Raw genomic sequence first — 21,752 nt, forward strand, 5'->3', positions numbered from 1 at the left:
TAACAGTAACAGCAAATTTACAGTTATGAAGTAGCAACAAGAATAATCTTATGTGGCTGGAGAGATGGCTCAGTGGTTAAGAGCACCGCCTGCTCTTCCAGAGGTCCTGAGTTCAATTCCCAGCAACCACATGGTGGCTCACAACCATCTATAATGCAATCTGATGCCCTCTTCTGCAGATAAAGCACTCATATACAATAAATAAAATAAATCTTAAAAAAAAAAAAAGAATAATCTTATGGCTGTGTGTCACCACAGCATAAGGAATTGTATTAAAGGGTCTGGGCCTTAGGAAGGTTGAGAACCACTGTTGCAGAAGGTGGACCTTCCAGCAAAGGGGCCTCCATCATTATTGGATCAGCTGAGTCCCCGTGGATGCGAAGACACAGCTCAGTCCAAAGGAGGTATGAAACAGTTGTTTCTGAAGCCAAATATGAGTGCTCATGGCCTGAGAACTCAGATTTAGGCTACTTGAAATTCTGTCTTCCAAAGAGGCAGCAATTTTATTTAGTTTTTATAGAAAAAAAGCAAAGAAAGTCATACGTCAAAACACTTTTTTAATTAAAGATTTTATTTGTTTTTTTGTTTTTGTTTTTCAATACAGGGTTTCCCTGTGTAGCCCTGGCTGTCCTAGACTCACTTTGTAGACCAGGCTGTCCTCGAACTCACAGTGATCCGCCTGCCTCTCCCTCTCGAGTGCTGGGATTAAAGGCATGCGCTGCCATGCCTGGCCCTTATTTTGGTTTTTTAAGGTAGAATTTCTCTTTGTAGCCTTGGCTGTCCTGACTCACTTTATAGACCAAGCTGGCCTCCAACTCACAGAGATCAGCCTGCCTCTGCTTCTGTGAGTGCTGAGATTACAGGTGTGAGCTATCAGGTCTGGCTAAAGATTTATTTTTTATTTTATGTGTTTGAGTGTTTGCCTGTAGTGGATGTAAACATGTTTTTGTTTTGATCCCAAGTGTGAGGTGTGAAACAGACTTGTGTGAGGTGTATAGTGTTTTTCCACTGCAAACAGACTTGTGAGAGAACAGGCGATGTTTGTCCACTGGAAGAGGAACCGCCTCTTGTGGAGGAATGGTCTTTGCCAACGGATAAACATCCTAGTACGAAGTCTGAGAGGAGATATATATATATACATGAGCTGTTCATAACTCCACTTCAAGACCCTCCTAGAGAGAACCGCTCCAGTGAAGGCTTCAGGGCTCCAGGCTCTGGCTGCTGCTCCAGGCTCCGGCTGCTGTTCCCGGTTCCAGCGGCTACGGTTACAGTCACCTTCACTGAATTGCTGGTTTATTGTTTAATTGACCTGTTGGAATCCTGACAACTACGCCGGTGAAATCGCTCCAGAGAACTGAGTATAAAAAAATGTCTAACTCTCCTGTTCCTATTAACCTCTTTTCTCCCCTATCTAGGGTAGGTGGGTTGGAAGGGAGGTATAACCAAATAAAGTAGGTTTGAAACAGCTCAAAGCCTACAGTTTGCCTGCATGTACGTATGTATATACATGTATATACACCAGAAGAGGGCATCAGACCCCCTCAGACTAGAGTTACAGGCAGTTGTGAGCCACCATGTGGGTGCTGGGACAAACTGAACCTGGGTCCTTTGAAAGAACAGTTAAGTGCTCTTAACTGCATAACCACCTCCCCAACCCCAATACATGTTCCGGCTACATGAGTGGAGACATCAGGACGCCGGGTTGCAGCCAAGCCCGGAGACCTCTCCTACAGGGTTCAGATGCTATCTGAAGACACCCTTAGCTTTGTGGTTGAGCAAGCTAGTTGCCTGCTAAACTAATGCTTTTCAAAACGGCTCACCTGATCGTCACAGGAGGTTAGATCAGGTGTAGAGCAGGCAAAGGAATGGCTTAACAAAGGAGCGCTAAAGACAGCCCAAGATAAAGCCTCATTAGGCTCTGGCTGCAACATTCCCACCTCCTCATCACAGACTGAGAAGTTCTGAACAGGCCTGGCATGGTGGCGCACGCCTTTAATCCCAGCACTCGGGAGGCAGAGGCAGGCGGATCGCTGTGAGTTCGAGGCCAGTCTGGTCTACAAAGTGAGTCCAAGATAGCCAAGGCTACACAGAGAAACCCACTTCACATTGTCTTTTAGAAGGGAGAGGTGGGGAAGGCCACTGGACCCCCACCTGAGATTCCAGCCATTCCTTCCTTACAACTATGCTGTAATTACATTTAGCCTGGAGGTCCTGTCTAAGGACACGCTAGAGTATATAAACTGGGAAGAATCAGCCGAAGCATCTCAGTCCACGTGGCCGTCCAGAAGCCGTCATCCACGATAGACAAAGCCTCTCCAGTGGGATCACCCATGCTCTGTAAGTAAGCCCTATAAACAAACTCCTTGGCCCCCCCAAGGTCACCTCTAGGGCAACCATACTTTGGTTGCTCATTGGGATTTTTTTTTTTTTAGATTTATTTTTATTATTTTGTGTGCATGAGTGTTTTGCATGTATGTATATTAGTGTACCAAATGCATGCATGAGGAAGTTGTAAGCCATCATGTGGGTGCTGGGAATCAAACCTGGGTCCACTGTTCTTTTTGTTTTGTTTTGTTTTTCAAGACAGGGTTTTTCTGTGTAGCCTTGGCTGTCCTGGACTCACTTTGCAGACCAGGCTGGCCTCGAACTCACAGTGATCCACTTCCCTCTGCCTCCCGAGTGCTGGGATTAAAGGTGTGCACCACCACTGTCCGGTAGCCATTATTCTTGCTCTTAAGCACTGAGTCACCTTTCCTGTCCTGTCATTTGGGATCTTTTGAGGAGTAGATGTTGTTTATGTTGCCCTAGGGAAAGGACTTTGTTTGTTTTGCTTTGTTTGACACAGAGCCTCACTCTGTAGCCCAGTGAGCCTGAAGCTCGCTCTGCAGACCAGGCTGGCTTAGAACTCATAGAGATCTGCCTGCCTTTTGCCTCCTGAGTGCTGGGGTTTAAAGGTGCGAACCGCTATGCCTGGCAAGATTTTTTTTTTTTTTTCGAGACAGGGTTTCTCTGTGTAGCCCTGGCAGTCCTGGAACTCGATTTGTAGACCAGGCTGGCCTCGAACTTACAGAGATTCCCCTGCTTCTGCCTCCCAAGTGCTGGGATTAAAGGTGTGTGCCACCATACCTAGCCTGGAGAGAATTCTTGCAGTGAAGATGGGCCAGTGTCACCATTGTTAGCCACCATGCCATCTTGAAATTTTTCTCCGTTTTGGTGACTCTACACCACAATAATCAGCATTAATCCAGGCTTGTTTGCCTAGGCCCTGCACCCTGCAACTCCTGAGAACAACTGGTCATAAAAGATGTTTATCAGGGGCCAGGTATAGCGGTGCCCACCTTTAAATCCCAGGACTCAGGAGGCAGATACAGGCGAATCACTGTGAGTTCAAGGCCAGCCTGGTCTACAAAGTGAGTCCAGGACAGCCAAGGCTAACACAGAGAAATCCTGTCTTGAAAAACAAACAAACAACAACAACAACAACAAGAAAAGATGTTTATGTCACCCGACATTCTATGTTTTTGAAGCACAGTCTCACGGTGCATCCTTGAAACTGGAGTTCACTAGGTAGACCAGGCTGGCCTCGAACTCACAGAGTTCACCTGCTTTTGCCTCCCAAGAGCAGGGGTTAAGGGTGTATGCCACCACGCCTACCAGACATCCTCTTTTGTTGTTGTTGTTGTTTTTCGAGGCAGGGTTTCTCTATGATAGCCTTGGCTGTCCTAGACTCACTTTGTAGACCAGGCTAGCCTCAAACTTGCAGCAATCCACCTGCCTCTGCCTCCCGAGTGCTGGGATTAAAGGGGTGTACCACCATGCGGGGCCTACTACTCAGTACTCTTTAACCACTCCTGGCATAGGAAGCTTTTGATCCCCATCCCCCATCCCTTCCTCCCACCCCCCCCCCCCCCCCCACTCCCATAACTACCTCTGCTCTGTAAGCAGGGAGCGTTCTGGTTTTCCCCTCTAGAGACCTCTGTGGTAGAAGCTGCTCATTTTCTTGTCCTGTCCTTCCTTCCTCTGACCTTTGGTGGCTCTTATAGGAGCTGGGGTCGTGGCATCTGATTCTAGAAAGAAGCACCAAAGATTAGAGCCGGACTCTCACACTTCAGAGAGCAGCCCGCTCCATTCTGCCACTGCCCCGAGCCCTCTGTGGGTTGAAAAAACACCAGCTTCCATTCAGCTCTCGGTGCTCAGGGCTTCTCTCTCTACCAGGTCCTAGTGATCGACCTGAGACAGGACTCCAGCTTGGTGAGCTTGTGGGAACTGGTTACTGCTGACCGAGACCAGAGGTCATTGCCTCCGGCTATCCCCCTCACTGGACCCTAAGTGACCTGTGAGTAGCTGGTAAGATGACAGCACGGTTTTTTGTTTTGGTTTTTCGAGACAGGGTTTCTCTGTGTAGCCCTGGCTGTCCTGGACTCACTTTGTAGACCAGGCTGGCCTCGAACTCACAGAGATCCACCTGCCTCTGCCTCCTGAGTGCTGGGATTAAAGGTGTGCGCCACCACCGCCTGGCTTGACATCGTGTTTATGAGACATACGGGTGCTGGGTTTTCAGTTTTGCCAGCAGTGGCTAGATCCCAACATGAATTCCTTCCCCTGTCTTATGGGAGAGGAGGGCATACCTATGAAATCTAAGCAGCCCAGACCAATATGGCGGCTGCGTGGCCTGTTTGGACACTCCCTGCCGCATTCCTTTCCGTCATATCTGATTGTCAGAGCCCTCTCCTGGGAGGTAGCATTCTAGACAAGTTCTACGCCTCAGCCTCTGATATTCTTTCACAAAGCCCCCACTGGGCTGCCTCCTTCCTGGTAATTTGTCACCCAGACAGACCCGACCCCTCCCAAGGACTCTGTTAGCACTGTCCCACTCTTGCACCACCGTCCTGCACGCCATTCATCCTCTGCCGCCATTGCTGCCCCATAGTTTAAAAAAAGGATCTCCCTGCCCTTGTGCAGCAAGCTCAGTTCCCACTCACTCTAAAGAACTCAAGGAACTTAGGCCTGTGATTATCAGGCTACTGGTGGCCTGCACCACCACACCCGGTTTACTGTAAAACTCCTAATCCATCCACTTTCCTTCCTGTACACTTCAGCCCTACAGAGGACCAACCACTCTTTCATTGATCCCCTTGAGGGTTTGTTTGTTTGTTTGTTTGTTTTTTGAGACAGGGTTTCTCTGTAGACCAGGCTGGCCTCGAACTCACAGCGATCTGCCTGCCTCTGCCTCCCGAGTGCTGGGATTAAAGGCGTGCGCCACCACTTGCTCCTTTTTTTTTAATTCATCTGGCAAATGTTCCTATTGTTGAGACTCCCTACCTGGTCTATTGATTGGTGCTTTTTAAGGCTATGCCACTGTCCCTGGTGACATCACCTTAGAGACCCAACCTCCCCCTACATACATTGCCTCAAGGCAGGCAGAGCCCATCACTCTCTCCTGGGCCCTGACACTACCACAAAAACCAAAAGGTTGAGCCGGGCATGGTGGCGCACGCCTTTAATCCCAGCACTCGGGAGGCAGAGGCAGGTGGATCGCTGTGAGTTCGAGGCCAGCCTGGTCTACAAAGTGAGTCCAGGATGGCCAAGGCTACACAGAGAGACCCTTTCTCCAAAAACCAAAAAAAAAAAAAGGTTGGTGTCTTCACTGACTCTGAATACACACACCACACTCTCCATTCTCAGCTTGCCCCTGGGAGAGGTAGCTCTCCACCAAGGTAGCCCTCGGCCACACCTAGGGGGTGCGACAGAAGCCAAGGTAAAGGGTAACTGTTGCTGGGTATGCCTAAGCTCAAAAGTGCCACCCTGAGAGGCAGGTGGATCTTGTGAGTTCGAGGCCAGCCTGGTCTACAAAGTAAGTCCGGGACAGCCAAGGCCACACAGAGAAACCCTATCTCGAAAAACGGGGGGAAAAATGTGCCGCTCTGGCCCTATGATGCCTAACCCTTCTGGGGTTTGTGTTTCTACTCTCACAGGTCTAGCCTCTATTAGTCTAAGCGGCATGACCAGACGCTCCCTGACCTCTCAATCACTCCTGGATTAAGCAACAGACTGATCTTGACTGAAGAGTTCTCAGGACCACTTCCCTGGGTCTCCCTCAAACGGACGCCAGCCAGCGGCTCCTGAAGAGCCATGATTCGCCCTTGGGTTTTCTGTCTCCTCCTGTTCCCTTACCTGTCTGCCTGTTCGGATAGTTGGATGCCCCTCATAAACCTCACTCAGCGCCTCCTCCGAGACACTAACTCTTCCTTCTCCTCCAACTGCTGGCTCTGTTTGTCCATCCAAACCCAACGCTCTCTAGCCGTCCCAGTCCCACTAACGACCTGGACAGACTCACCCATGAAACTTCGGATTACATACTCAGCCCGGACCCTTCCTGGTCCTTATCCTATCACTGATCTTGAGAGGCGCCTCCAGAATTTCCAGCCACTAACTCCTCATTACTCTTTTGCCAACCCCGACCGACGGGCCATCGCTCTTCTTCAAGCCACCAGCATGATGGGCATACTTCCTTTACTCTCCCGCATCACCTCTGTGAAATACGCCGACGACCGCTTCTATGAATCTGCCCAGCGCCCCTTCTTGGGACCTCTCTCTACCCAGACCGTCCTTGCCTCCCAGGCCCCTCTCTGCATATCCCGCTTCTTCCAGAATTCAGAACATGCCACCTTCGTGGGCAATCTCTCTGCCTCCCTTTGCAACCACACCTTTCACCTTTCGCCCTCTGCCAAGCACCAGTCCATAAATATGTCCCGCAGCTATGCCTTTGCCGGACTGATGAAAATGCCAGGCTCTAAATGGAAAAATCCCTTACGCTTTTCGGGACCCCCTTCCCTAAAGTCTGGGGAGCCTTGCTACCGGTGCCGAGTAAATGACGTCCATTGTCACACCTACCCAATCACTCCCTGGAGGCACTGTCCTTCCCAGTCTAGCACCTGCTATAATCTTACCCTATTCGAACCGGGCAACGTAAGTCATCCCATTACCCTGTCCGTGGACACCACATACTTCAAGATTAAACTCCAGAGATACAAAGACCCCTACCCACTATTTCAGTACCAGCCTCTCATGGGGGCAGCCCTCTCTGGACAATATTCAATCTGGGAGTACGAACGCACTGTCCAGGAAGACGGGCATGTTACCCCGAATATCTTCTCACATCTTCTCACCTTCACATACTCCTTTTGTCTCAACTCCTCGGGAGTCTTTTTTCTCTGTGGAAGCTCGACTTACGTCTGTCTCCCCGCCAACTGGTCGGGCGTCTGTACCCTTGTCTTCCAATACCCCAACATCGAAATCCTTCCTAACAATCAAACCGTAACTGTCCCCCTTCTGACTAGAGTCCCCTCCTCTGTCTCCACTTCTCGCCGGAAGCGAGTCCCTCACCTCCTCCCTCTTCTCGTGGGCATGGGCATCACTACTGCCCTCGGGTTAAGCATCGCTGGGATCACCACCTCCACTGTCTATTTCCAGGAGCTTTCGAAGGCTCTCTCAGACAGCCTGGACGAAATAGCTGCCTCCATTATCACCCTCCAAGACCAAATAGACTCGCTGGCCGGTGTAGTTCTCCAAAACCGCAGAGCTCTGGACCTCATCACGGCAGAGAAAGGGGGCACCTGCCTCTTCCTCGAAGAAGAGTGCTGCTTTTACATAAACCAGTCGGGAGTAGTGCGGGATGCAGCGAGGAGACTTCGAGAAAGAGCATCTCAAGTCCAGCAAAGCTCGAGCTCTTGGGTCCAGTGGCTGGGGCTGGGAAGCTGGCTGCCCTCCTGGCTAACTTCCATCATGGGGCCCGTCCTCTTTATCGTCACGCTGCTCATTTTCGGCCCTTGTCTTCTGAAGTGCCTGACTAACTTAGTGTCCCAGCGCATGGGTTCCTTCATTCAGAACACCACCAAAGGGCACGTGGACAAGATCCTTTTGCTTCGAGATTCCCAGTACAAGAGACTTCCCCAAGAGCCCCCTGGGGAGGACGCTGCCTAGCAGGGAGGAGCTACATAACCCACTGCTAACCCATATATTTGCCATCTCTGTCTACCAGTCTGTAGAAATAAACATCATCAATGAGAGCAGCCACGGCCATGCCATTTTGAAAAGCTTCTCCACTTTGCTTACTTGGCGGTTTCCCTCAAGCCACAGTAGTCATTCTAGGCTTGTTTTTCTAGATGCCTGGCACCCACTGTCCCCTGATAATAACTGGCCATTGGAGATGTTTGTTTATTTGGGGGGGGGGTTTCAAGACAGGGTTTCTCTGTGTAACCTTGGCTGTCCTGGACTCACTCTATAGAACAGGCTGGTCTCGAACTCACAGAGATCTGCCTGCCTCTGCCTCCCGAGTGCTGAGATTAAAGGCATGCACCGACTTGCCAGGCTCATTGGCGATGTTTATGACCACCCGACACGCTTCAGTCACTGCTCACGCTATTCTCTTTGATGACTCCTTCCAACAGAAGCTTTCAAGCCTCCTACCACCCTAGCTCCACGTCTGCCCCTAGTCTGTAAGCGGACAGCGAGCTCTCCAGCTTCCCTGATCTGGAGACCTCCCTACTTAAGGTTTTTCTTGGATTAAAACTGTCCCCTTGTAGCTAGGCTTGGTGGCGCACGCCTTTAATTCCAGCACTCAGGAGGCAGAAGCAGGCCGATCTCTGTGAGTTCAAGTCCAGCCTGGTCTACAAAGTGAGTCCAGGACAGCCAAGGCTACACAGAGAAACCCTGTCTCAAAAAAAAAAAAAAAAAAAAAAAAAGAAACCAAAACAAAAAACAAACCAAGCCAACAAACAAAACGATTCCGTTGTAGAAGTTGCTCATTTCCGTGTTTGTCTGTCCTTCCTTGGACCTTCCAGCTAGCACCCGGCGGGGGTGGGGGTGGGGGTCTGAACCAGAGAAACTTCTTCAGACGCTGGCTTCCCAGTTCCAGGGACAAGGGTCAGCCTTGAATGCATCTCCCTTCCTTCTGCTGCTGCTAAGTGAACAAAACGAGATTTTTTTTTTTTTTTGGTTTTTGGAGACAGGGTTTCTCTGTGTAGCCTTGGCCATCCTGGACTCACTTTGTAGACCAGGCTGGCCTCGAACTCACAGCGATCCGCCTGCCTCTGCCTCCCGAGTGCTGGGATTAAAGGCATGTGCCACCACGCCCGGCTGAGAATTTTTTTAAAAAGCTACATTTACAAGGAACTCTATTATTCGAAAAGTGAGCTGTGGTCCTCCTACCTTATGCCATATGATGCCCCTCCTAGGCTCAGATATTTGAATACTGAGTCCCGCCTCCCGCCCCCCCCCCGTGGGCGGAGCTGTTTGGAAGGTTTAGGGGGTGTGGCTTTATTGGAGGAGGTGTGCCCTTGGAGGTGAGCTTTGAGAATTTAAAGACGCATGCTCTTTGAGTTTACCATCTCTGCCTTGTGCTTGCGGTTCAAGACGCAAGCCTTCGGCTCCTGCTGTGACTACCATCTGCTGCATGCTTCCCCCGCCATGACAGACTCACCTCTCCGGAATGGCAAAACAAAGAAATACATACGCCTTCTATAAGCTGCCGTGGTCATGATGCTTTATCAGGTCAATAGAAAAGTAATACGGAGGGTGACAGCATGAGTATTTTATCCAGCATGATAAAAAAAAAAAAAGATATGAAATGTAGGGCTGGAGAGATGGCTTAGAGGTTAAGAGCACTGTCTGTCTTCTAAAAGTCCTAAATTCGCCTGGTGTGGTGGTGCACGCCTTTAAATCCCAGCACTCAGGAGGCAGAGGCAGGAGGCAAGTCCAGGATATCACTGTGAGTTTAGGTCCAGCCTGGATTACATTTCATATCTTTCTTTTATTTTTTAAGATTTATGTATTTATTATATATGCAGTATTCTGCCCACATATGTTGCCTGCAGGCCAGAAGAGGGCACCAGATCTCATTATAGATTGTTGTGAGCCACCATGTATTTGCTGGGAATTGAACTTGTAAGGCTCTCTCTCTCAGCCTAAGCCTGGGAACATGACCCAGACAAGCTTGAGAAACTGACCCAGAAAGAATTGAAGGCCAGCTTCAGTTTCTGAGATCAAGGTGGCCAACTGAGATAAACAATTTCAACTAAGGTAAACAATTTTCAGAAAAGTACCATCTGGAAACTCTCTGGAAACTCCCCAACACCCCTCCCTGCCAAGAATAGCCCCCAAGACCAACGACCCCGGCAATAGCCAATAACATTTAGACAAGCACCCCTAGCGACCACCAGAGCCAATCCTAACATAGAGCACGCAGCCCCACCTAACCTTTGCGGTTTTAGCCTATAAGAGTAGCCTGTAACAGTGACTAGGGGAGCCTCCCTCCCCGCTGAGGCCCCCTGACGCGCGTCAGCAATGAACCTTGTGCTTTTACATCAACACTGTGGTCCTCTCGTGACAACCCCCTACCCGAGTGGACTCTAGGGTCCAACAAACTCAGGACTTTTTTTGTTTGTTTGTTTGGTTTTGGTTTTTTGAGACAGAGTTTCTCTGTGTAGCCTTGGCTGTCCTGGACTCACTTGGTAGACCAGGCTGGCCTCGAACTCACAGCAATCCACCTGCCTCTGCCTCCCGAGTGCTGGGATTAAAGGTGTGTGTCACCATGCCCGACTCGGAAGTAGAAGGATTTTAATTGCATGAATTCTCAGAAGGGCCCGAAATGCTCAAAAGGGATATGTTCCTTTACAGGGCTGGGGAAATAGGACCATGGTTAGAATGCTTGCTTCTATGAGGTCGGTTCCCAGCAACCAAGACTGGGGAGCTCTCACAGCTGCCGGCAACTTTGATTCCAGGGATCCTGATCTCTTTTCTGACGCAGGAAAAACTGCACTCAGGTGCACACACATACACATAATTAAAAATAAATCTTAGTTGGCGTGGTGGTGCACGCCTTTAATCCCAGCTCTTGGGAGGCAGAGGCAGGCAGATCTCTGTGAGTTCGAGACCAGCCTGGTCTATAGAGTGAGTCCAGGACAGCCAAGGCTACACAGAGAAACCCTGTCTCGAAAAAACAAAACAAAACAAAACAAAGCAAAAAGAACAAAATCTTTAGAGCCAGGTGTGGTGGTGAACGCCTTTGATCCCAGCACTGAGGTGGGGGTGGGGCGGAGGCAAGGGGTTCGCTGTGAGTTCGAGGCCAGCTTGGTCTACAAGGTGAGTGTCGAAAAAACAAAAAACAAAAAATTAATAAATAAAAAATAAATCTTTGAACAGGTATCCCCTTAGGCTTGGTACTATTCCTAGGGTGGAGCTGGAAGAAGAAGACAGCTTAGAGAGCCCTGTCTCCAGGCAAAGAACTCACAGAGAGTTTGGGTGCACGCCTGTCATTCCAGCACTCGGGAGGGCCCAGTTTGCAGGCTAGAGTTTGAGGTCAGCCTGGGCTACATAAATAAGACTTTATCTCAAAAAGCAGAAAACATGCAGTTTCATTTACAGACGGAGGTCTCTCAGGAAATTCGGGAAGCTGCAAGCAAAAACTCTCAGGACCTCAGAAGCCTAGCTCCAGTCAGCCAGGAGCCGAGCCTGTGTCCTTCTCATGACGTCAGCTTCCCTTCCTCATCAGCTGTACCAACCAGAGGCATAGATGCTTGACTTCCTCCTGGGCTGGAAGAATCCGGAACCAGCCCACTCCATGTGTCTGGAAGCTGCCTAGTGGTGGCCTGCCCAGCAGAGGTCTCCATGGCGACGCCACGCCCACCCCATGCAGAAGGCTCAGTTGTAGGCTAGCCAGGCTACCTCGGACCCAATGGACAGAGGCTAGCATCTTCGTCCAGAACAGTCTCGGCAGCTGGCACTTGGGAAGCAAAGGCAGGAGGACTGCTGTGAGTTCGAGACCAGCCTGGTCTACAAAAGCGAGAACAGGATAGCGAGGACTATTACACAGAGAAACCCTGTCTCGAAAAACCTAAAAAACAAACAAACAAAACAGAATCTCCATACAGTGGTGTTTGGGCTTTAAGTTTCTTTAATACCTATTGTGAAGAGGAGCCGGAAGTGGGGACTAGGGGAAAGTTGTAACTGAAGAGAAAACTCCCACGGGTCCTTCCCTCCGGAGCTCACTATAGCTGGGTCACATTGGGCTGATGTATTATATCCATAGTGTTTTGTCCAGGGTTTTAAGTGGGGTCGAAGGTCATGAATGTTTCTCATGTCATTCCAAATTCCATGGAAACAGCTTCTAATTTATTTTTATTTTATTTGTTTATTTATTTTTGGTTTTTTGAGACAGGATTTCTCTGTGTAGCCTTGGCTGTCCTGGACTCACTTGTAGACCAGGCTGGCCTCAAACTCACAAAGATCCACCTGCTGGGAACATGTCTCAGTGGTTAACCGTGCTTGCTGTTCTTGCAGAATCCCCAAGTTCGGTTCCCAGCACCCACATTAGGAGGATGGGTCCTTACAACCACCTGTAACTCCAGCTCCAGGGGAATTCAGAATTCCAAACCTTTCTTTGGCTTTGGCAGGTGCCCCAACTCAAGTGCACATACCTGCACAAAAGCAGATGCTTATAGACATAATTAAAATAATGTCAGCCATACCTGCTTGATGGTGCACGCCTTTAATCTCAGCATTTGGGAGGCAGAGGCAGTGTAATGCTGTGAGTTCGAGGCCAGTCTGGTCCACATAGTGAGTTCCAGGCTAGCCATGGCTACACAGTAAGACTCTATTTCAAAAAATAAAATAGCCGGGCGTGGTGGCGCACGCCTTTAATCCCAGCACTCGGGAGGCAGAGGCAGGCGGATCGCTGTGAGTTTGAGGCCAGCCTGGTCTACAAAGCGAGTCCAGGACAGCCAAGGCTACATAGAGAAGCCCTGTCTTGAAAAACAAAAAACAAAAACAAGACAAAAAATAAAATAAATCAGCTGGGTGGTGGTGGCACGCAGCTTTAATCCCAGTGCTTGGGAGGCAGAGGCAGGCAACTCTCTGAGTTTGAGGCCAGCCTGGTCTACAGTGTGAGTTATAGGACAGCCAGGACTACACAGAGAAACCCTCTCTGAAAAACAAACAAACAAAAAACAAAGCTGGGTGTGGTGGCGTACACTTTTAATCCCAGCACTTGGGAGGCAGAGGCAGGCAGATCTCTATAAGTTCGAGGCCAGCCTGGTCTACAAAGGGAGTCCAGGACAGGTAAGATAACATAGAGGAACTCTGTCTCGAACAAACAAACAAAAAAGACCCCTTCAGAAGGGGTCAATGGATGTGGACTCCAGGCCAACACTCTCGCTTAATTAGTGTGCCAGACGTCCCGGATCCCATTCCTGTCTCCACATATCCGCAAAATATTAAAATTATGGGCTGGGACCATACAAGATGGCACACGACTGGAATCTCAGCCTTCGAAAGCTAGAGGCAAGTGCGTTTTGAATACTGGGCCAGCGTGGGCTACAGAGGGAATTCAAAGCCAGCCTCGGTAACTTAGTGAGACTCTGGTTCAAAAACAAATAAAAGGAGGGACTGGGAATGTAATTTATGGATAGAGTGCTGGCCTAGAATCTCCCTGTGAAATGGGGTGTGGCTAAGATATGGAGATCTAACCAGAAACCCTTCAGTAAGGGACCGGCTAATTTTTCCTCCTCTGGAACAGGCTTGCCAACAGCTAGGGCCAAAGGTGCAGCATCTCTTATGTTAGTTACCCTTTGAAGTTCCGCCCATGGGAGGGGCAGGTGGAGTGCCAGAGCTGATTTCTATAGCCTGAGGCAAGTGCTCAGCCTGCAGGTTCTTGTTGGTGTTCCATGTAGGGACATGTCAGTTGGAGGGACTCCTCTGTCTATCTGCTGAAGGCACAAACAGGACTCTCAGGGACTGTGACCTGAACATATCCTTGTCCCTTTCCCTTTTGAGTAGGGTCTCATGCGTAGTGTGGGCTGTCCTCCAACTTGTTATGTAGCCAAAACTGGCTTTGGACTCCTGATCTTTCTTCCTCCATCTCCTACATGGATTATAGGTGTATGTCACCACACTTTATTTGTTTGGTTTTCGAGACAGGGTTTCTCTGTGTAGTCTTGGCTGTCCTGGACTCACTTTGTAGACCAGGCTGGCCTCAAACTCACAGCGATCCACCTGCCTCTGCCTCCAGAGTGCTGGGATTAAAGGCATATGCCACCCCACCATGTCCGGCTTTTTAAAAAATTCAATAATTTGTTTATTATTTTTAATACTTATTTATATTATGAATACAGTGCTCTGTCTGTATCCCAGGAGAGGACATTAGATTATATTATAGATGGTTGTGAGCCACCATGTGGTTGCTGGGAATTGAACTCAGGACCTCTAGAAGAGCAGTCAGTGCTCTTAAGCTCTGAGCCATCTCTCTAGCCCAAATTTATTTATTATTTATACAGTATTCTGCCCTCATGTGTGCCTGCCCACCACAAGAAGGCATCAGATCTCATTACGGATGGCCATGCCCCACATGATGGTGGCTGGGAATTGAACTCTGAACCTTTGGAAGAGCAGACAGTGCTCTTAACCACTGAGCCATTTCTCTAGCTCCCACCACACCTGTTTTATGCTGTGGTGGGGACTGAATTTACGGTTCTTTGTGTAAATTGAACATTCTGCCAACTGAACTACACTCCCAGGTCCCACTTCTCTTTCATTTTAAAATTATTTTTACATATTTTATTTATGTATTTTATGTATATGAGTGCTTTGCGTGCATGTACACCTGCAGGCCAGAAGAGGGCATCAGATCAGCATTATAGAAGGTTGTGAGCCACCATGTGGCTGTCGGGAATTGAACTCAGGACCTCTGGAAGAGCGGACAGTGCTCTTAACCTCTGAGCCATCTCTCCAGCCCCTATTATTTTATTCTTATATGCTTTATTATGTGCATATGTGTAGCTATGCATACATGCATATGTGAAGATGCTCCCAACGTCAAGAAGAGAACGACCAGAGCCCAGGAGATGGAGTTATAGGCAGTTGTAAGCTACCCAGCGTGGGTGCTGGGAGCTGAGCTCACGTCTTCTTCAAGAGCAGTATTACACTCTTTTATTTTTGAGACAGGGTCTCACTCCTTAGCTGCCATGGAACTTCTAATGTAGACCATATGGCTTGCCTCGAGCTCCAGAGGAGCTGCCTGTGCCTGTCCCCAACTCACTGAGATTAAAGGCATGCACCACCATACCCAGCTGAAATAACCACTGAGCCATCTCTCCAGCCCTCACCCTCTCTTTCTAAGACACACGCTGAAGAGGTTACAGAGAAATATGGTGGAAGCATAGTTGAAGTTTAACCATTTTATCTGTGATTTTTTTTTTTTTTTTCTTTTTGAGACAGGATCTCACTATATAGCCCTGGCTGGGCTGGAACTCTTTATGTAGATCAGGCTGGCCTTGAACAGATCTGGCTGTCTCAGTGTCCCAAATGCTAGCCTTAAAGGCAGGTGTTTCCATGCCCAGCTATTTAATTTTTCTGTTGGTGGAGATGGAAGGACCTCATTAATGCTAAACAAGTGCTTTACCCCTGAGCCACACCCCAGCCCCTCACTGGGGGATTCTAGGCAGGTGCTCTACCACTGAGCCACACCCCAGCCCCTCACTGGGGGATTCTAGGCAGGTGCTCTACCACTGAGCCATACCCCAGCCCCTCACTGGGGGATTCTAGGCAGGGGCTCTACCCCTGAGCCACACCCTAGCCCCTCACTGGGGGATTCTAGGCAGATGCTCTACCACTGAGCCACACTCCCAGCCCCTCACTGGGGGATTCTAGGCAGGGGCTCTACCACTGAGCCACACCCCAGCCCCTCACTGGGGGATTCTAGGCAGGTGCTCTACCACTGAGCCACACCCGAGCCCCTCACTGGGGGATTCTAGGCAGGGGCTCTACCACTGAGCCACACCCCAGCCCCTCACTGGGGGATTCTAGGCAGGTGCTCTACCACTGAGCCACACCCGAGCCCCTCACTGGGGGATTCCAGGCAGGGGCTCTACCCCTGAGCCACACCCCCAGTCCCTCACTGGGGGATTCTAGGCAGGGGCTCTAACACTGAGCCACGCCCCAGCCCCTCACTGGAGGATTCTAGGCAGGGGCTCTACTACTGAGCCACACCCCAGCCCCTCACTGGGGGATTCTAGGCAGGTGCTCTACCACTGAGCTAAACCCAACCCAAGAAGTGGAGTCTTTCCACTCTGCCATGATTTGGGTCCTATGTAGCTGCTCATTTAGCTACATAGAACTTGCTCTTTTCTAAACATTCCCTTCTCTACCAGTCCTGAGAGGAGGCCCCTTCTTTTCACATGGGCTCTCTTGGCTGAAGGTCTCCTCAGGGCTGGCCTAGTGCTAGCATCGTTACACGTCTACTCTTCCGTTCTGTTAAACAAAAATGGGAACACCCTGCCTCCTTTAAAGATGGGGAAACTGAGGTCAAGAGTTTAAAGTACTTCTGCACCAGGCAGAGAGAGACCTTGCGCTTTCTATTTTGAGACAGGGTCTGACTATGTAGCTCAACTTGTCCTCTGGATCGGCCTGCCGAGTGTCAGGTGCGACCGGTGTGCCTTTAGTTGGAACACCTGAAGTTCTCACTGCAGTTGCGTTATCTCCTTCCTTGTCTCTTTCCCCTAAGTCAACTCTTGCATAAAGCCTTCCTGACCGTAGCCCCGCCCCCTCGCATTCCTAAGCTTCTCTGTCTCCTAATATGGAACATTCACATAAGCAATGCACGGTTGAAAACAGAAACTGGAACACACATATGTGTCTAAGAGCTGGAGCGCGCGTGGGTGAAATCTATTTCCAAGGTCCAAGTCAGCTGTAAGTGGTCAGGTTCCGAAGACTTCTCCGCCCGCCCGCTCCCCAGTTTCTGAGCGTCAAGATTGTGGGAGAACCGTAAGACCACCACGGTGGGCACCGCCCCCAATTCCTCCTCTTCCCCCTCCCACCCCGCCACCACCGCTCCCCACTCCTCCGTCGTCGTACCCCGCCCCCCCATCCCCGCCCCTCCATCCCCGGGTCGCTCCCGGCCCCGCCTTCCCGCGTCCGCCGCTACGCCAGCCCCTTTTGTTCGCTCTCAGGCCGCTGAGCTCTCTTGGCGCTCGGCTCCTCTCGGCTGGGCTCGGCTCGCCTTGGCTCGGATTCTCGGGGCTTGGCTCCTCTTGCCTCCGCCCTGTTCGGCTCGGCTTCTTCTGGCTCGGCTCGGCTCCGCTCGGCTCGACTCGGCTCGGCTCCGCCTTGGGGCGCGCAGGCAGCGGCTGAGCCATTTGGATCCGCCCCTCCCTCTATCCCCTTCTGGCCATAGATCGTGTGTGGGGCCCGGACTCGGATCCTAGAGACCCGGTTAGGGTAGCGGCTTGCGGGGACGGGCGCAGCATCTTCATTCCCGGGACGCGCAGACCGAGAGGCGGCGAACCGGTGTCGAGTCTTGGTCGCTGCTGGAGCTCCAAGGTAGGCGCAGCTCTGGGGACGCGCGCGAGCGATGGGGGCGCGCGGGCAACAAAGGACGCAGAGTCGCGGGGGACGGCGGCACCCTACCCGGGAAAGAAAAGGGGGATGCCATCCCCGAGGCATTGTCGCTGCGTGGCCAGGGACAGCGGACAGGGTCGCCGCCGCTGGTGGGCGTGGGCGTGGTGAACCCCAACTTCCTCAACCTGGAAGGCGCGCTGCTGGGATTGGGGGCGCCCCTGGATTGCACGTCTAGATGGTACGCACATCCACAGACTGGGGTTCGGGTGTGTTTGTCGGGGGGTCCTTTTTCCAAGAGTGGTTCCAGGCAGCTGGAGAAGCTGCTGGGCTCTTGGGGGAGGCTCTCAGGCTCCGGGTAGGGTAGGGGTCACAGCCAGGTGGGCGCGGCCATCAGCCCTCATCTCCAGACCTCGCATCTGGCATGAGACACTGAGGCCCCCCCGCCCCGCCACCTGGGGTCGCCAGGTTGGTACCCTTAGCAAAACTAAATTGGAGAGCCTGGCTTGGAAGAGGAGGGAGGGGTAAAAGGGAGGCCCTGGAAGGGTGGCTTTCCCTAGGGGTGCCCCCCCAAGCTGGCGCTGGTGGCTGGTGAGGCAGCAGATTTTTTTCCCTCCCCCCAGGGAGGGGCAGCGGCGACGCAGGATGAAGGGCTGAGCCTCCAGGGCCAGCCTGCGTGGACTCTTCAGGCGGGGCCTGTGTGTTTGTCCCGGGCTCACTGGGCTTTGCCACTCATGCCTCCTCTCCAGCCTGGCCCAAGCCTTGGAAAGGTCGTTGCGGAGGACCCAGGGATGCTTGCACCCAGCCTTTGAGATCCCACCTCTTTCTTCTGGACTACAAATGGGCTGGGGGTGGGGAAGGAGGGCTTGTAGAACTTAGGCAGGGAATTGGCCTTAATCTTGACGGGTGCCCGGGCAGAGGACGGTGGGGGTGGGGCTGGCCTAGGGCTGTGCTCTGAGAAGGAGGTAGCGAGAACCACGTGGGGCTACCTTACCTCTGCTGTGAGCCAGAGGCCGCCTCTCCCATCAGTTGTAAATGTAAACAATGGGTCCTTCATTCATAAGGCTGCTGTCACCTGGATTGGCACCACCAGGGGTTGGCGGGTACACTGAACCCGAGTTGCTGTGCACAGTCCAGCCCAGCCCAGCCCGATGGGAAAGCTGCGAGCATCGAACATCGAAAGGCCGGCTGGAGGGTGGGGTAGACCTTAAAGCAGTAGTTGAGCCCAGTGCCCTGCCCAAAGGTGACGGCTGCTCCCTCCCACAAGAGCTTCCAGACGGTGGGCATTCTGGCTTAGACGGGCAGAGAAAGATTTAGGTTACTGGGACATGAAGTTCAGAGACACGGGTAGAGATAGAGGCGCCCTAACGGCAGAAGAGCCTAGGAGGAACACACACATATACACACTCTTCTGACCGAGGCCCTCAGGTGGGAATTGCCTACTCAGAGCCCCAAATTCCTAGACAGACGACACATCCCGCTGGGGGGCGGAGGAGTGGTGGTGGTGGTGGTGTGGATCAGGAGCTGCTTTGCACCCGGATGTTTGAGAACTCAGATGTGGGAGTTTGATGTCACGTGTTCGAATCCTTGCATAGCTGTATGACTTTTGAACAAGATCTTTTATCTCTGTCTCCATTTCCCCATCAGCAAAACGGTAGAACTTAGGGCATTTGCCTTTTAGGGCTTTGGAGAGAATAATGTGGTCTAGGACAGAGTTTTTGTGATTTAACTTGTTTGTATATTTGGTGGCATGGGGAATTGGGCTTCATCCCTTCTCTGGCTGAGCCATACCCCTTACCTCTTACTGGGGGATTCTAGGCAAGTGCTCTAAATACTGAGCCACACCCCCAGCCCCTCTGAGCCACGCCCCCAGCCCCTCACTGGGGGATTCTAGGCAGGTGCTCTACCAGTGAGCCACGCCCCCAGCCCCTCACTGGGGGATTCTAGGCAGGTGCTCTACCACTGAGCCACACCCCAGCCCCTCACTGGGGGATTCTAGGTAGGTGCTCTACGCTGAGCCATGCCCCTGGGAGATTCTAGACAAGAGATCCACCAGTGAGCTATATTCTAAGTTGAAAAGTTTGTTTGTGGGGTTTTGGTTTCCCCCCCCTACAGGAAGTAGCCCTCAGCCTGGGGCAGAAGGAAACTTACCCTCTGCTCTGACTGCCTTTTACCTTCACACAGCCTAGCCTCTTAGCCCCGCCCCAAGGCCTGCTCTTTTCTGCCTCTTCTCATCCTGCTAACTGCTTTCCTACCTCGATGGCAAAGCCATTATCCTCTTGTCCCCAAGTCTTCCTTGTCTCCCCTTGGAAGACAGGCTCAGTGTGGTTTCCAGTCCCTCTCTGGCCCTGTAGCTGCACAGCTGCTGCATTTACCCTGCCTGCTCCTCTCTCTGCTGCTTTCCCACCCAGTAGATCTTGGAAGAGTTTGTGCCTTTATACAGGTGTTCCTGTTTTTGGCTTTTTTGAGACAGGGTCTCTGTGTAGCCTTGGTTGGTCTGGACTCTCTTTGTAGACCAGGCTGGCCTCGAACTCACAGAGATCTGCCTGCCTCTGCTTCCCCAAGTACTGGGATTATAGGTGTGCTCCACCACGCCTGGCTTTTTTTTATACAGGTTTAAAAAAAAAAAAAAAAAAAAAAAAAAAACCACTGGGCCGGAAATGTTTGGTTCTGTCCTTCTTCCTAACCCCACTCCCCTTTTGACACAGGGTTAACTTACTATGTAGCCCAGGCTGGCCTTGACCTCACAGATATCTGCCTGCCTCTGCTTGCTGACTGCTGGCACTAAAGGCATGTACCATTATGCCTAGTGGTCCTGCCCTTTGTAAATCCATTCATTCATTTGTTGGTTTTTTGCAGTATTTTTTAAGATGTATTTTTGTCTTTATTGATGTGTATCTATGGGCCTGTATGCCATGTGTGTGTGGGTACAGCACGGAGGCCATGAGAGGGTACAGGATCCGCCCCCCAGACTCATTTTGAACCGCCTGATAGTGCTGGGAATGAAAGTCGGTCCTCTGGAAGAGCAGCAAGAACTGCTAACCCGTTAGCCATCTCTCCAGCTCCTGCTTTGTTTGTTAGAGACAGGGTCTCATATGTCCTGCCTATATAGGGCCTGCCTTAGACTTTCATAGCCCCAGTCTTGAACTATGGCTCTTCCTGCCTATATACCCCAACAGCTGGAGTGACGGGTGTGTACCACCCTTTTAGGTTTAGATGGTGTTGGGGATAGACTCAGGGTTGGCCTCAAAGTCACTCTGTAGCCCCAGGCTGGCATTCCTGCCTCCACCTCTGGAGTTTTGGGATGACAAACATGCACCACTGTGTGCTTTGTCCTGCCTCGGTTAAGTTCTTAACTGTGTGCCAGAGGGCCACACCATCTTCTGCAAAGTCAGCCTACCCTGCTTCCAGGTCTGTTTCTCTCTGCTGACACCTCAGGACAAAGTCTAAACACTGTCTGGCTTCTGGAGCCTGCACAATCGCCTGGGCCTTGCCTTCTAAGGGGCTGGCTCCTCTCCCTCCCCTTCGCCCTGCCCCTGCCCCTCCCCCTCTTGCCTCTCCCTCTCCCTGTCTGTATGCCTCCTCTACGGTCACCCCAGTTCTCTTTGCAGGCTATAAGTAGAGGGCATGTTTTGTTAAACCCAGCTGTCATGGAAGAGACACAGACTTGGAAGAGGGCCCCCGCTTCAAAGCCTTGTTGGAAGTTTTTGTTGATTTGAGACAGGATCTCATATCTCAGGCTGACTTCCAAATTGCTGCCTAGTGGGGGCTAGCCTTCAGATTGTCCTTTCTAAGTCCCGGGATTACAAACGTGTACAACCGTGGTCAGTATTTGTGAGTGTGCATGCGCGCGCCTGTGTGTGTGTGTTGGAGGGGGCAGGGGCATTTGGGTGGACAAGCACATGAAAAGGCTAGAGCTTAGCTTTGTCTTTCTTGATCACTGCCCATTTTACGTTTGTGTTCTGTGTGGGTGTGCATGGGTGTGTAAACTCTTGGGTCCATGTGGAAGTCAGAGACTACTTTCTCTTCCTGCCACGTGGTTCCCAGGGATTAAAGTCAGGTTTTCAGACTTGGTGGCAAGCCCCTTTACCCACTGAACCATCTTGCCGGGCCTTTGTCTTATTTTTTGAGACAGGGTATCTCACTTAACCTGGACTTCGAGGCTGGTTAACTCTTAGGCCCAAGGCCTCTCATATCTCCATCTCTCTAGTGCTGCAATTACAGGCACACACAGCTTTTTGACATGGCCACTGGAGATCTGAGCTCAGGTCCTCTTCATGTTTGCATGGCAAGAGGTTTACTGAGGCCACCATCCATAGCCCCACTGTGCCTGGTCTTTTTTGAGAAAGTTGTGTTTCTTTTGTTTT

At 51.1% G+C, this 21,752-nt stretch overlaps 2 protein-coding genes across 5 annotated transcripts in view; both read left to right on the forward strand.

Annotated features, from left to right (window-relative positions):
• The first annotated feature begins 6,113 nt into the window (after positions 1–6,113).
• Positions 6,114–7,983, forward strand: LOC127203369 (syncytin-A-like). The gene has a single exon (XM_051162141.1). The coding sequence runs from the start codon at positions 6,133–6,135 to the stop codon at positions 7,981–7,983; it is 1,851 nt and encodes a 616-aa protein (XP_051018098.1). The 5' UTR covers positions 6,114–6,132.
• A 9,239-nt stretch (positions 7,984–17,222) lies between these two features.
• Clip2 (CAP-Gly domain containing linker protein 2) overlaps positions 17,223–21,752 on the forward strand; it is a 58,719-nt gene continuing 54,189 nt past the window's right edge. For 3 of the 4 annotated variants that reach the window (XR_007832350.1, XM_051161335.1, XM_051161337.1), the window contains exon 1: positions 17,223–17,370. The gene's annotated coding sequence lies outside the window, so the exon portion shown is untranslated. Of the gene's footprint in view, positions 17,371–17,494; positions 17,627–21,752 lie in introns of those variants that run through there. The other variant, XM_051161336.1, reaches the window with a different exon arrangement.

This window comes from Acomys russatus, chromosome 19 (genome assembly GCF_903995435.1).
Source record: "Acomys russatus chromosome 19, mAcoRus1.1, whole genome shotgun sequence".
NCBI classification, from domain to species: domain Eukaryota; kingdom Metazoa; phylum Chordata; class Mammalia; order Rodentia; family Muridae; genus Acomys; species Acomys russatus.